Genomic DNA, 16626 nt, shown 5'->3' with positions numbered 1-16626 from the left:
TCTCCATCCCTGACCCACCTCAAAACATGGAATTTCTGTGACCATAATGGACATTTGGAAGGAGTAGGAAGTTTGCGTCCATATTCCTTTGTGACTTTTCTAATGCAGAGAGATCTGGGGTATGTGTGTGGACATTCTGTTTCAGATGGGACAGAGATGTAAGGGAGACAGGAAGTGTGAGGCTCATGTACTTCCTGCTTCCCCAGAATATGCCATGTTAGTATCCATTGTCTTTCAAGTAAGCCCAACCCCAAAGCTCAAACTGGGCTGATGTAGAGTTGACTGTGGAATTATTTTGTCTGATTCTATGGTTCTTCACTAGAAACTGGAAGAGGGGCAAAATAAAAGCATCTGAATTTTGATGTTCAGCATGAGCAGGGCACATCACTTGCACGACTACTGATACCAGTAGTCATATCAGCAACACAGAGAGACAGAAGGGAGTGCTCACCAGCTGTGGAATCTGATGGCTGCCAGAAGATTCTGCACATTCTAATCCGCAATGAAGGTAGTTGAAGAGCACTACTGAAAACTCTGTAGCACTCATGTGTGTGTGTGTGTGTCTGTGTGTGTATCTCTACTCACTGTAGAAATAATCCTCATAGACGAAGGAACTGCTACTGAGAGCTGTCACATTCTTCTGCTAGGTCAGCGTGAGTACAGTAAATATTTTATAACTGTACTATGTTCATTTGAGATTGCTTTGACTATTGTTCAGGCCTATTGCACTGAAGTTCATATCTCCCTTTTAGTGAAGAACCATGAAACAGAGGGGTGAGGAACCCTTTTCAGCAGTTCAATCAAGTCCAATGGGGCTTTATTCCAAGATTACACCCTGGTGCACTGTTCAGATAACTGGAATCTGTGCACAATCAGTGTGTTTGTGTGCTGGGATGTGAAGCAGAAATCATATCAGCAGGCATCCTCTGGGTGTGTTTCACACATTGGTCATGCCTTGCATATATCAAGAGCCTGTCTATATAAAACTGTCCTGGACACCAGAAGTTCTGCATGCAATTATTGGATCAAGGCATGGTGATCCTTGGGGAGTGGGGTTTGATTGCACAACTGACATTTGCTTGGGAAACTGATTGCACACAGCTGATATCTGTGTATGGAGGGCTGCCAAGAGGAAATGGTTTTGCAAGTTCCGTACAGATACAGGCTTAATAACAGTGGCTTAATGAAAAGTGGCTTATGGGGAACATGTGGCCTTTCAGATGCTGCTGTGCTACAGCCCCCTTTATTCCCAACCACTGGTTGGGGTTGATGAGAGTTGGAGTAAACAAAATAAAAATCGGGAGGGCCACAGGTTCCCCATCTCTGGGTTGTGTCAAAGAGGTCACATAAAAGGTGAATTCCAAGAAGGGATTTGACAGAAGGGGTATTGGTCTTTGTATCACAAGGCTGCAGTACCATGTGAGTCAGTCTCAGGCTTCAGTTTTGGATATTTATTGTACTTTTTTCATTTGCACAGGCATAATAGGAGGATAAGACGATTCTCCCGGTGCATTTCAGCACTTGTTTCCATAGCAATTAGCATTAGACTTGAAAGCGTAATGTGATTATCATACTCCCCTAAGGAGCACTCTTTTCTTTTGTGTTCTATGTGTTTGGGGTGCCACTTTAACCCCTTCCTCTCACTTGGTTCAGCGTTCATGTATATGTCATCTTGGATGCAATCTTAATACTTGCTTATTTGAGAGTAAGCCACACTGAACTCAGTGTGACTTAGGAACAGAGGAAGTTTGCCTTGTACTAAAGCCAGACCATTGGTCCATCTAGCTCAGTACTGTCTGCATGGACTGGCAGGGGCTGTATAGGGTTTCAGACAGAGTTTCTCTCTTAGCCCTTCCTGGAAATGTCAGGAATTGAATCTGGGACCTTCTGCATGCAAAGCAGCTGCTCTATCACTGAGCTATGGCCCCATCTATAGGATCTTGCTGTCATTCTTGAAGCTTGACAATATACAGGCTCATGGAAAAGTCATGGTAGGGCAAGTGATGGGATTTGTGTTGTGGGTCTTGATATGTCCTACTCTATTGAGCTACTAAAAGTTAAAATTAAAATTTTAATAAAAATGTAAGGAGAATTACATGACTTGAAATGCATTTACGACATTTTTTTCCAGGGAAGCGCCAAAATACACCTCCCATTCTTACGTTGTCTTGACATGGTTCTTCTCAGCAACCTTCCTCCATTTCCACAGTCCTCACCCTCATTTGCCTATGGTGCTCCTATTGGTTGAGCCAGTCCATGTGATTTTCTGACTGCATACCAATACTGGTATTACTTATATACTGAGGATACAGCCATGGGTGTAGCCAAGGGGGGAGGGCAGGGAGGCAGCTGCCCCCCCCCAGTCAAGTAAATCAATACTTAACTAACTGAGGTTCTGCACCCAACCAACATGAAGCTTGCCCCTCTAACATAAATCCTGGCTACGCCCATGGATATAGCACATGTTCATAAGCAAAGTATCATGAGTTGTCACATCCAGCTGGATTCAATGGTAGTGTGGGCAAGTGAGGGCAAGCACACTGAGGGGAAAAAAGGAGGAAGAAAAAGGGGGAGCCTAGATCAGGCCAATGACCCATCTAGCCCAGGATCCTGTTCTCAAGATGATGGCTAGATGGAAACCTGAAAGTAGAACCTAAGCACTTCCCTGCATGTGATTCCCAGGAACTGGTATTCAGAGGCAAAATGCCTCTGATAGTGGAGGTAGAACACAGCCATGGAGGTTAGTAAAGGTAAAGGTAAAGGGACCCCTGACCATTAGGTCCAGTTGTGGCCGACTCTGGGGTTGCGGCGCTCATCTCGCTTTATTGGCTGCGGGAGCCAGTGTACAGCTTCCGGGTCATGTGGCCAGCATGACTAAGCCACTTCTGGCCAACCAGAGCAGAGCACGGAAACGCTGTTTACCTTCCCGCCGGAGGGGTACCTATTTATCTACTTGCACTTTGACGTGCTTTCAAACTGCTAGGTTGGCAGGAGCAGGGACCGAGCAACGGGAGCTCAGCCCGTCACGGGGATTCGAACCACTGACCTTCTGATCGGCAAGTCCTAGGCTCTGTGGTTTAACCCACAGCGCCACCCACATGCCTATGGAGGTTAGTAGCCATGGTTAACCTTATTTTCCATGAATTTTGCTACTTCATGTAGCACAGTGAATTGCTACTTCATGTAGCACAGTGAGTTGCACAGTTTAAGTGCTGTGTGAAGAGGTCCCTTTAAATCCTCCAACATTCAGCTTCATTGGATCTAGTTCTAGTATTATCAGAGAGGTAGGAAAACTTTAATCATGCCATCCTTGACCAACAAGGTTCTTGTCTCTGATTGCTCATGTCAGGGTAATCACAGAAAATTGATGAAATAATGTTTAGTGGGGCCATTTAAAAAATAATAATAATGGTGGAAGGGCATAGTTCCTCTGCACTAAATGTGCTACTTTTGAAGCAAATATTGAAACACAGGAGTAACTCTCATTAACAGTACAATGGGGCTTACTCCTAGGTGTGTACAGGATTGCAAGTTAAGTTATTGCATTTAAAAAAAAAACTTAAATCTGCTGGGTTGGGGGCATTCTGCTAGCATGGCAGAGGGTGGGGTTGCACCAAATTTATTCCATGGACATCCATTTTACATCTTACATTATTTATCCGAGAGAGAGAGAGAGGGGGGGGGGGAGAGAGAGAAACAAGGAAACAGAAACAGAGACAGGGATAGAGTGATGGACAAGAGATGGATGGACATAAGAAGAAACCAATATAATCAGAGGAAAGTTTCCATTCCAAATAGTGACAAATATATGTATGTACTGCATATTTCCCAGTGTGTAAGTTTGACAGCTGCTGACATTGTAGAAAATGTCTACTCTTAATGATATTAAGTAATTTCCAGAGAATTTTTATGGCTGAGGATGCCCCCTAAAGGCAGATCTACACACACACACACACACACACACACACACACACACACACTTAAATCACACTTAGGTGGCTCCATAAAACTTTGATGTGCATTACACTGAGAAAAATGTACCAGCTTCTTGAATTCAGGCTGAGCTCTTCTGACATTCTTAAGATTCCTACTGGATCAAAGCAAAGGCCTATCTTGTTCAACTCCCTGTCATGGCCAACCAGATTCCCCACCTGCAATTCCCAATAACTGGTATTCAGCAATAGGCTGTTACCACCAAATTTATTAAGATAAGACACATTTTTCAAAAGCTAGTTTACTTTCCTGAATTTACTTGTTTAAGAACTTTGTCACCTACAAAGTCCCAGGACGGGTTACAACCATTTAACCAGATAATGTTAAAATCTAATGAAACAATTTTAAAAATGAAACCAAAAAGAAACAGAGGCCATTTTACAATAAACTCAAAAGTAAAGAGGCTGGGCTTTCAACAAACTATGTAAACTTCATAATCAGCAGGGCTTTTTTCAACCGGAACTTGCTGGAACTCACTTCCGGCACCTCTCAGGTGAGGACCATTGCCATTATAAAAGAACAAGGGAGGTGTTCATCGTGAGTTCTGGCACCTCTTTTTCTAGATAAATAACACTGATAATCAGGTTCCACTTAAAATGAAGATTGTAATGCAATGAACAATAACAAAAAAGTAATTTTAAGGAGCTTAGTTTTACAGTGGTACCTCCGGTTACATAATTAAGTAGTATCCATTCAGGAGGTCCATTCTTAACCTGAAACTGTTCTTAACCTGAAGCACCACTTTAGCTGATGAGGCCTCCTGCTGCTGCCGTGCCGCCGCCGCATGATTTCTGTTCTCATCCTGAAGCAAAGTTCTTAACCCGAGGTATTATTTATGGGTTAGCGGAGTCTGTAACCTGAAGCGTATGTAACCCGAGGTACCACTGTAATCTCCAAATCTTACTGCAGCTGCTAGAAGCTACCCAATGGCCAGGTCAGGTGAGAAACACAGCAGCTGTATAGTGGTAAAATTTGAAGTGTATAAGCCCATCATAACAGCCCCTGTAGCTGCCCTGTCCAAAACTACAGCCCCTGTGGATTTTCTCATTTCCTCTCATGTTCTCTCATGTAGAACCTAAAAGCCTCATTATCACCTCAATCACATGCCTATGCTAATGTGTCACAAACTGTTAGTGAAAAACTTGAAAGCCTCGTTATCACCTCAGTCACTTGCTAGATCATGACGAGTCTGTCGCTGGCAGATGATGCGATAGATCTTGCTATGGAAAACAACATCATCAGAGCTGCCCCCTCTTCTCCATCACAGCCTCCACCACACCGCTGGTGTACAGTCTTCCTCCAGCTTATCCTGTCCCTTCTCTGGGTACACTTTCTTATATACTATGTTTGTTTTGTGGCTAAGCAGAAATAATTAAAATAAGAGATCCTTCTATGATATTTTAAATACTAGATGTTTCAAAACTATTTGCTGGTTTATCTGATAAGCAAAGGAAGCTGTGTTGGTGGATAAGAGGGAGAACCTACCCACCTCCCAGCTCACAGTTGGCAATACTTGTACAGTGGTACCTTGGTTCTCAAACACCTTGGTACTCAAACAGCTTGGAACCCAAACACTGCCAACTCGGAAGTAACTGTTCCAGTTTGCAAACTTTTTTCGGAAGCTGAACATGCTTCCGATTTGAGTGCAACACTTCCGTTTTGAGTATTATGCTGAGGTCTGTCTGTTTTTGCTATTTATTTTGCGTTTTTGTTTTTGTGGCTCTTTTTTGTTTGTTTTGTGTGGAACCCAGTTCAGCTACTGATTGGTTGATTGACTGATTGTGTGACTGCAGTACATTGTTTATTGCTTTCATTTTATGGATCAACGCTCTTGTTAGATAGTAAAATTCATGTTAAACTGCCGCTTTAAAAATCTGGAATGGATTAATCCATTTTGCATTACATTCTATGGGAAAGCGCGCCTTCGTTTTGGAACGCTTTGGTTTTGGAACAGACTTCTGGAAAGGATTAAGTTTGAGAACCAAGGTACCACTATATTACAAGGGTGCTGAACTCTCGGGCCTGGGGACCTAATGTGCCTCTCCGGGCCTCTCTATCTGGCTTTCAGAACTCTCCTAAGGCCATACCTTTCACTGGCCTTGCTCCATGCCCCCAGTGTTTTTGCCTGGCTGGAGTATGCCCTTAATCTCTGATCATGCATATCCGAATGAAAGATAGTGAAGAATGTGTGTAGATACTTGCCTGCTGTGCAAAGGTAAAATTTACATTGTTTTGCTCTGTCCTCTTGTGCCTCTGCCTCTACCCACCACTGGCATGTAGACACCCACATCCCCAGGAAGGTCACGCAGATGAGAATGTGGCCTTCAAGCTTGTAAAAGAGTCCCCACCCTGCTTTATTTAGGACCAATTAAAATGTTACAAAAATAGCAAGCCAGCTGTTGTGTCCTGATTTTCTTTTCTTCTTAGATATAACTTGCTTTTGCAGGCCCTTTGAAGGTCTATCAAGCAAAAAAATAGGGCTGGAAGAAAGCTAACATTCCCCAGGCATGTAATCTGTTTTTTAAATAAAAATAAAAAGTTGTTTTATGGTATTTTTAGGGTGTCTAGCAGACCCTATTTTTGGAAGGAATGTCTGATTTTATCTCTACCCCTGGTGTAAACCACATTGAAACCATGTGTTCAGAGGATAGGTACAAATAAATTAATATTTCCCCCCATTCTCGTAATAGATAATAGGCAGCACTAGGGCTCCACCAGGGAAGAAAGATGATACATTTTTTTCAATAAAAAGTACTAATCAGAAAATCAGACCTTCCTAACCGTGATTCACAATGCTCACCATAGACATCATTTCCCAAAAAACGCATTACAGTGGTACCTCAGGTTACATATGCTTCAGGTTACATACGCTTCAGGTTACATACGCTTCAGGTTACAGACTCTGCTAACCCAGATAAAAAAAAAATTCCTTCCAGTAGCACCTTAAAGACCAACTAAGTTAGTTCTTGGTATGAGCTTTCGTGTGCATGCACACTTCTTCAGATACATGAGCGCTTGTGTGCTGGGGGGGACATGCAGGCGCCCGCACCCCACTGCCAAGATGCTGGTGCTCATGCACTGGGTGAGGAATAGAGAGTACAATGCTTGGCTCCACACTTGGCCTGCTTCTCCCCGTCAGGGAGGGAGCAGGTGGAGCAGGCCTGAAGGTTTTTTGGAGGGGCCCAGCCCCCTCTTTGAAAATTGAGGAGGGGCTGAAGACACCCTCAGCCCCCACTACTCAGCATGCCTGCCTTCTCCATCCCTAGTTTGTGGCCACACCTGCTTTTGCCTCCCCCACCCCTGTTGTATGCCCCCCATAAGTTTGCCCACAAAGGAATGTGGTCCTCAGTCTGATTATTATGTTTATCCCAGTCTGAATTGCTGCCTTCAATTAAAACCACTTCTGGTCTGCTGTGGGAGCTATTATCAAAACTCAGAAAGGCTGAGTAGTAGCTATTTAATCCTTATGGGTTGTGGCACCCAGAAGGCCTGTTTGAACAAACATTGCCACTGGTTGTTTTGTTTTCATTCTTTTGGCTTTTATGGCTCCAGAAGCCAGTGATTATTTCCACAAGTGAATGTTGGTATTTCCATGGGCTCCTGTGCATTCTCATTCAGCATATTGCTCCAGGGACATGCTGTTTGTTGGTAAACAGGTGGCCCTAAGCCAATTTGGAAAGAGAGAGAGGAGTGTCTCAGGGGCAACTGAACAGCAAATATGAAGCCTTGATGAAAAGAGACACTGGGGAGTTTGCAGGAATCAGGGACACAGTAAAAGAGAATGATGCACTAAGGAAACAGGTAAGTGAACTTTTAATTAGCTGTACACACAAGCTTGTTTTGTAAATCAGATTTCTTTTTGTATTTTTTCCTGACATATTTTGTGTGTGTCTTTCGTGTGCTTAGTTTTTGTTAGCAACAAAATAATACCCCTCCTGTGGTTTCCAGCAACTGCAGACCCTCCAAGTGTCCCTATTTTCCAGGCGCATCCCTGATTTAGAGAAACTGTCCCAGTTTCTGATTAGAGCCCGGAATGTCCCACTTTTCCTTAGTATGTTCCTATTTTTATTGGAGAAATGTTGGAGGATATGGCGTTATCTGACCCCCGAGCTGTCTGAAGGCAATCCTGTATAGGGAAGTTTTTTTAAAAAAAGTTTAATGTTTTATTATGTTTTTATACGTTGGAAGCTGCCCAGAGTGGCTGGGGCAACCCAGTAAGATGTGTGGGATTTGAATATGGATATAGAACATCGTGTTGCATGCCAGCCCAATCCCTGAGAGGTGAGAGGTTCCAGATGCCCACCCTGGCTTTGTGTTACCTTTTGGTAATGAGAAACAGTGGAGACTGTGATGTCTTTTGGTTTATGGTTTATTTACATGCATATACAGTCATACCTCGGGTTACAGACGCTTCAGGTTGCGTTTTTTCGGGTTGTGCACCGTGCCGAACCCGGAAGTACCGGAACAGGTTACTTCCAGGTTTCGGCACTCGCATATGTGCAGAAGCTGTAAATCGCACTTTGTGCATGTGCAGAAGCGCTGAATCATGACCCGCACATGTGCAGATGCGGCGTTGCAGGTTGTGAACACTGTGGGTTGCGAACGTGCCTGCCGCACGGATCACCTTCGCAACCCAAGTGTCCACTGTATATCCTGAGCTTATGATGGAGGGGTTCACAGCATCAACACCCCAAAAGGGTCTAGCTTCTCCCATAGCTGCTGCCTGATTTCAAGCAGAAATCAGCCATGGCTCTGTGCCTTTCTAGCCTGCAGGTTTTTCCTTAAGACCACATTACAGCAAACTCTGCCCTCAGATTACGGCTTTTTCTTTCTAACCCTTTAAGAGCTAGAGGAGGGGTCCTACTCATTTGCAATCTGGCCCAGAGGCCGCCGCCCCTTTTGCTTTCTTAATGATCCATCAACTTTCTCTTAACACTTGCTGGGTCTAGGGGTTGTTTTAAGGTAAAGGGTAAAGGGACCCCTGACCATTAGGTCCAGTCGTGACCGACTCTGGGGTTGCAGTGCTCATCTCGCTTTACTGGCTTTATTTGTCCGCAGACAGTTTTTCCGGGTCATGTGGCCAGCATGACTAAGCCGCTTCTGGCAAACCAGAGCAGTGCATGGAAACGCCGTTTACCTTCCCGCAGGAGCGGTACCTATTTATCTACTTGCACTTTGATGTGCTTTCGAACTGCTAGGTTGGCAGGAGCTGGGACCGAGCAATGGGAGCTCACCCCGTCATGGGGATTCGAACTGCCGACCTTCCAAGTCCTAGGCTCTGTGGTTTAACCCACAGCGCCACCCGCATCCCGAGGGGTTGTTTAATACACCAAGCCTTAATGAAATTCCGACATCTTCTGGATCCAGGGAGCCTGCCACCCACAAAACTCATAACAATATTCATCAGCGTTAGTAGCCATAGATAGCCTTATCCTCCAGTAATTTATCTAATCCTCTTTTAAAGCCATCCAAGTTGATGACCATCACAGCCTCATATGGGAGCAAGTTCAGCTGTTAAACTATGCAAAGTGTGAAGTCGTGGTTCCTTTTATCCGTCCCGAATCTTCCAACATTCATTCTCATTGGATGTTCATGAGTTCCAGTGTTGTGAGAGAGGGAGAAAAACTTTTCTCAGTTCACTGTCTCCATGTCATGCATAGTTTTATGCATATTTATCATGAGGCTGGGCAGCAGCAGCAGTTGGCAACAACGGCAGTGAAGGGATAAATCCAGGTCCCCCTCCTTTACCAAAGGGGTAAAATTTATGGAGCTGGCATTGCCATGGAGTCCTGGATAGTTAGCTAAATATCCATCTGAGACCAGGGTTGCATCTTCTGTCCATCACACTCAACTCCAAATCTCTGCCAAGGAGCAAGGCTTCTGATAGCCAAATAAATGAATGCCGAATTAAGCAGGCCTGAATGCATTTATTTGACATCTGCTAGTAGGAGGGGTGACATAAAGAAGTATGCAAAGCTCCCCCTCTTCTCTTAACTTCTCTTATGTTCTGCCCGGACACTGAGATCCAGCACCGAGGGCCTTCTGGCGGCTCCCTCATTGCAAGAAGTGAGGTTACAGGGAACCAGACAGAGGGCCTTCTCGGTAGTGGCGCCCACCCTGTGGAACGCCCTCCCTTCAGATGTGAAGGAAATAAGCAGCTATCCTATCTTTAAAAGACATCTGAAGGCAGCCCTGTTTAGGGAAGTTTTTAATATTTAATGCTGTATTGTTTTTAACACTCGATTGGAAGCCGCCCAGAGTGGCTGGGGAAACTCTGGGTATAAATTATTATTATTATTATTATTATTATTATTATTATTATTATTATTATTAGTGTAATATTGACTAGTTTGCCCACATGAGCTGTACCCAAAAATCTTTATTATTCAATCTTCTAATGTAGGACTGGCCAGTTATGTTAGGATCATCCTACTCTCATGTAGGACCCTGGTAGAGACACATGCCCGACTGGCATGTTCTCTCCCTCCTGGTTGATCGTTTGGGAGCTTCAAAAGCTTTCTTCAGCCTGAACATCACAGCGACTGATACCAAGAAGCATCAGCTCACTTACGATTCTGCAGAGTATTAGCGGTTCGCGTAACAGACTCAATAGCTCAGCATTTTGGCTAATCTGCTTTTATTTTACATATAACACACTCAGAGCATTCTGACTTAGCTCCACACTGTTATGTGATAGACAACAATCTCATGACTGCAAACACGGAGCAAGAATCCTAACATCCTCCCCCGATTCATGAACCGTGTTGTAGTCATCAGTGTAACTGCAACAACCATACAGATGTCATACACATACACTGGGTCATCCGTTCCACCCTTGGAACTACCTGCAACTGGATTAGCCTTGGGCATTACCATCTTGCACTTTTGACTAGTCTTGGTGTCATAGCTCTTCTGACTATCAAGAGCTTTCACACCTGGCTTTGTTGGGACTTGCTCCTCAAATTATATCACAGTGTAAAACAAGCATAAAACAAGTACATGCTGCAATATGAACAATAGTAATGTCCAGTCAGTAAAGCATGACACTCTTAATCTCAGAGTTATGGGTTGAAGCCCCACATTGGGCTGAACATTCCTGCATTGCAGGGGGTTGGACTAGATGATCCTAGTGGTTCCTTCCAACTCTATAATTCTGTGATGGTATGATTACCAGGCCTACGTCTACTCGCATCACTTTTAATCTTCTTGCCAATTAACCTAATAAAGCATGGATCCCCACAGGTGTACCGCCTTAGTCACCTACCAGCCAGTATGCACACAAAAATAGTTGGGCCATGTGGCACCTAGAGCACAGTGTTCCAAACTACAAGACTTTGCCTTGTTAGTGAAATTGCACAGGTGGCCAAGAGATCTATCCGAGATCCAAGAATGTTAGATTGCTCCTAAGTGGCTCTGTACACTCAGAACCCCCTGCCCTGGCTGCTTTTGAGTTATTAAAACTTAATTCAGTCACTGCCTAGCCATTGTGAAAGGGGAGGGGAAATCCCCTGGAGGAAAGAGATGAATGAAAATTAAAGAGCACCTGACAGATTCAGGGCCATTATGCAAGCCTCCGTAAAACACAGTGTGTCAAATCACCCAGGGAGGTGATGACCAAACTACAAAGTGCCCCTGCGACAGCCAAGTGAAGGAAATGGGAGCAGTGAGATAGAAATTACCAATTACATCTCCCTAATCTTGTTTTGCAGCTAACGTGGCATTTCGGAGACTGGCGACCTGCCCACTTCCCTCAGCCCTGCAGGATGCCAAGCAGGAAGGAAAGTGCTTCTCAAGCTGCAGGACATCTTGTTGACAAAACGGGGCTGGAGAGAAGCAGAGCGATACTTGCCAGCCATTTGGACCACCAAATTACAGTCAAAGCATTACACCTGCGGCGTGAATATGGAGGTTTCTGTAAGCCTACCTCTGATCATTGGCAATGCTGAATGCTCTCCTGGGAGATGGGCTAATTGTTCCTGTTCCTCCACCCCTCCCAATTTTCCTCCTTCAAGGAAAATTAGCTTCTGCAGGAAAGGTGAGAGAAGCACAGATAAAACAACACAGAGAGAGGCAACCATGAGTACTGCAAGGTCTTCCCTAGACAGGTAGAGGAAGCTGAATAGTGTCACAGCTTCCATTCAGCGAAGAACTTGAACCCATGGTGCAGCTTCTACCAAAATGTTTATGCAACACATAGGCAAAACACTGTTCAAAGGCACAGCTGGTGCTACACATAACAACACAAGCAAAGAAGCTGACCCAACTATGACACACACCTTGCAACTCTGTTATAAGAGAAAGGGGTGGGCTCAACTTAACATAGTAAGCGGTTCTGATCCTTACACTGGAGAAGCAACCTACAACTTTGCCGACAAGGCTGAACATGCCCCCATCTGTTCACACCTGCATTGGTGCCTCCATGACCTGGGTGATGGAGGAGGCACAACTGCCTCCTCAGAGGTAGATGGGACAGGTGGGGTAACCTCCTCCCCCTAGAGAGGAGAGGCCGGCCATAGTTTCTGACAGCTCTGAAGGTGGAGTTGGTGGTGTGATAGGCAAAGTGGAAGAGCCAGAACCTGCCTCCAACAGCTCCAAAGGCAGAGCCCTGGATCCTGACCTGGAGTTTTCTGTTGGTCACTCCTCCTGCCAGCCCCCCTGCTCAGGTCTCATGTCAAAGGGGATCCTAAAGACCCTGGCATCCTTCTTTGTCTGTTGTGTACATCTGCAGAGATATTGGCTTACCTTGTATTGCTGTTGAAAGGATTACTGAGAAATGCAGTAATGATGCATTATCATCAACTACTACTATTACTATTATTAGCGGTTAGAGCAGGTGTGGAGAACCTCAGGTCCAATGGCCAAATGCAGGCCTCTCTCTGGTTCTTGCAACATTTACCAGATAACACACTGGCATTGCTTCATAACATCATTGGGTGTTTTTGCCTGGCTGGAATGTGTCCTTGAATTCTGGGAATGACTCTACCTTGCCTTGATGGAGGATAGTGAGGAGCATGTGAATGTGTGTAGAAACTACTGCACAAAGGTGAAATTCACATTCATTGCTCCACCTTGCAACTGGCATGTGGCCCCTGTAAGGTGGCCCAGAAGGGAATGTGGACCTTCAGTTGAAAAAGCTTCCCTAAGCGTGGGTTAGATCAATAGAACAACCATGTGGCCACTTTCCTGGAAATGCAAAGTGAGTGAGAGAAAAAGAAAATAGATGTTCCTGGACATTATGTATGATGATAAATTGTTATGTGGTTGGATTGTTTCCCCCCCAAAGCATTCAATCAATACCAGCTCTTAAGGGCACCAGTTTGAGGAAAACCTATTCTGAAGGCAGGGGTGGATAGCCGAGGGGACTTTTGCCTGGGACTTTTGCTGTTATGAATGGAGGAGACCAGCTGTATCTGAATCTAAGAGCTACAGGCAAAAAGCTTTGTCTGGAAAGAGTTCCTGGAGCAGCGATATGAAGGAACCCAAACTCCTAAGAGCCCTTTACAGTTTACATTTAAAAAGAAAGCCTGCTTTGAATAAAGCAAGCAATGGTTTTCCAAATGCATTGCAAAACCGTAATGGCAAGGAATAAATAAATATTTCATTAATTAGGAAACGAGTCTACCACCAGTGCTGCCTTGTTCTCCTTTATACCATGGCTTGTGACACAGAGGATACCCTTTCCCCCAAACTGCCTCTACCATCCCTGCAACTTTTCAAAACCCCAGAAGTTTACAACACCAAGGAAACATAACTAAAATGGTACCTCGGGTTACATACGCTTCAGGTTGCATACGCTTCAGGTTACAGACTCCGCTAACCCAGAAATTGTGCTTCAGGTTAAGAACTTTGCTTCAGGATGAGAACAGAAATCGGGCTCCGGCTGCACGGCAGCAGAAGGAGGCCCCATTAGCTAAAGTGGTGCTTCAGGTTAAGAACAGTTTCAGGTTAAGTACGGACCTCTGGAACGAATTAAGTACTTAACCTGAGATACCACTGTAGTTCCATTGCCTACATATCCTTACATCCCGTACCAACACCTGGATTGAGGAGGAGGCTGCTCCCAGCTCTGTGTTGCATGATATTATGCTTCTGCTTATGAGAAAAGTTCCTTTGGATATGACTAGGTTAGGGTAGGGAACCTCAGGCCTGTGGGCCAGATGTGCCCGTCTTTGCCTCCCTCTGTTAACAGTCTTTCTCAACCTGTGGGTCCCCAGATTTTGTTGAACTACAACTCCCATCACCCCTAACTAGCAAGGCCAGAGCTCAGGGATGATGGGAGTTGTAGTCCAACAACATCTGGAGACCCACAGGTTGAGAACTGCTGCGCAGTAGGATGTACTGAGCTGAGCTTGTGCTGCAGGCCCTGGACATTCCCTTCTGGTATGACTGACCCAATCACAATGTACTCAATTCTGCTAATGTCATAGGGTGCTTGACCAGATAGGCCTTTGGTCTGATCAAGCACGACTCTTATTACTTTCTTATGGGAGCAGCTGCTGAAATGATGGTCTGATTTATTGTCCTTGGGGTTTCCTTTGTGTGTTTCTTTTTTAGTGGGTTGTTGTGGTAACCTGCTTTTTCATTTCTGTTCTGCTCTTCAGCACAGTAATTGAATCTGCACCTGTAATGTTCCTAAGCTCCATCTATATAACAAAATAATCCAGCCAGCCAGCAGCAGCATAAATTCAAGGAAAAGCCAGCAAGAATAAATAGGTTTTATTAATAAAATAAATAAATAGGTCTATGTTGGAAGGGAGCTTTGTAGACATAGTTCCATCACTTGACAAGTCTTCTCTTTCGTTTCTGCCAACTTGTTTGATTTCCTAGGGTCCCAAATCATATCAGGAGCCTATAGGAGTGGAAGAGACTCCCTGCTGCAGCACAAAATTAGCCCATAACACATGGAGATTAGTGCAGGGGTCAGCAAACTTTTTCATCAGGGGCCGGACCACTGTCCCTCAGACAGTGGGTTGCTGGACCATATTTTGAAAAATATAAATACCCCACAAGCTGGTTCCACAGCTGCCTCCTGACCTGAAGGAGGAACACACTCTGCACGCGCTCAGGAGCACATCCTGGCACCGCCCGTTCACCGGCGTTGTTAGCGAGCAGCAGCCACTCTATTGGCTCGTCTCCACAGAGCTCCCAGGTGGTGTGCACCATGCGCTGTGGCCTGTCATTCAAGGCCAGGTCAGCAGGCAGGCCACACATGCAGAGCACCAGGCAGGTGGCGCGCAGCTCACCCTCCAGCTGCTCCAGTGCGGCTGCTGAGCGCGCCACCAGCAGCAGCGCTGAGCCAGGTGCCAGGCGTGGAGCCAGCAGGCGTGCCAAGCTCCAGCTGAAGCCCCACGATGCACCTGTCACGATGCCCATGGCATGGCCCAGACCCTCTGCCTGCCCCCAGCCTCTCTGTCCATGGCCACGCCAGGTTTACCTCAGCCACAGGCGGCGAGGCTTCGGATTGGCTGCAGGTACTTCCTCCAGCCAATCCGAATCCGCGTGAGGATCGCTGTCTGCCCAGAGCCGTCTGCAGCTTTGGATTGGCTTCAGGAGCTGAATATCCTTCCACTGATATCCTTCCCCCAACTAGACGCTTATGGGAAGCTTTCAAGCAGGACCTGAATTCAACAATACTCTTCCCACTTGCGATTCCCAACAACCTATTGACAATGTGATTTCCAGCAACCTATATTCAGCATCCTATTGACAATGTAGAGTGGTAAGACGTAGCCATCATAACTAGTAGTCGCTCACAGCTTTATCCTCCATGAATTTGTCTAATCCATCATGGAGACAAGACCAGGGTTCCATAGACTTTGATCAATGGGTCCTCGCCCTGACCAGCTGCCTGGCCCCCCTGAAGTTCTGCTGCGACTTCCGCCCCTACTTCACCATCCACGACAGCGAGTTCAAGGAGTACACGACGTGGATGCAGGCCCTACCAAGTGTTGTCCTGGGCGTCACCAATCCCTTCTTTATCAAGACCCTGCAGCACTGGCCTCATATCCTGCGCCTGGGGGACCTCAAGATGGCTGGGGATTTGCCCAAGCAGGTCAAGGTGAAGAAGCTGGCCAAGCTGAAGACCTTGGACGCCAAGCCGGGACTTTACACCTCCTACAAGACCTTCTTGCACAAGGACAAGACCCTGATCAAGCAGCTCTTGAAGGGCATCCACAAGAAGCAGCCCTCCGACGCCCAGAGCGCCCTGCTGTGCCGCCACCTCCTGGAGCTCACGCAGAGTTTCATTATCCCCCTGGAGCACTACATGGCGAGCCTCATGCCGCTACAGAGGGCCATCACCCCCTGGAAGAACCCCCCTCAGATCCGCCCTTTCCAGCAGGAGGACTTCCTCAAGACCCTGGAGCATGCTGGGTTCCATTGAAATACATTTCTTGCAGCAGCATCTCTGGCCCAAATTAAAAGCCTTTATTTTACAGCACTTCAAATGCAAAATAAATAAATAAATAATGAAAACAAAGTAATAATAAAAATGCATGCATTTGCCATTATTGCAAGTTCTTGCTGTGATGAAAGCAATTTCCTAGCAGCGAAAGGCATTAGCTTTGGAATCTTGCAGGTCAGCAGTTCAGATCAGCAATGCTCAGTTCTCCAGGGGAATTTACATCTGAGAGA

The 16626-nt window shown here is 45.6% G+C and overlaps 2 protein-coding genes across 15 annotated transcripts in view; one reads left to right on the top strand and one right to left on the bottom strand.

Moving 5' to 3' along the window:
• The window catches only part of KCNT1 (potassium sodium-activated channel subfamily T member 1), a 207799-nt gene that overhangs the window by 90933 nt on the left and 100240 nt on the right, over positions 1–16626 (bottom strand). The window lies entirely within an intron of this gene.
• On the top strand, positions 15761–16375 carry LOC310754696 (protein DENND6B-like; the record flags this gene model as incomplete). Its single annotated transcript, XM_083596776.1, has 1 exon — positions 15761–16375. The coding sequence occupies one exon, from the start codon at positions 15761–15763 to the stop codon at positions 16373–16375; it is 615 nt and encodes a 204-aa protein (XP_083452902.1).

This window comes from Podarcis filfolensis (assembly GCF_964270895.1).
Source record: "Podarcis filfolensis genome assembly, chromosome: Z".
Taxonomy (NCBI): Eukaryota; Metazoa; Chordata; class Lepidosauria; order Squamata; family Lacertidae; genus Podarcis; species Podarcis filfolensis.
The sequence above is the reverse complement of the archived record's forward strand: the minus strand, read 5'-3'. Positions and strand labels throughout refer to the sequence as shown.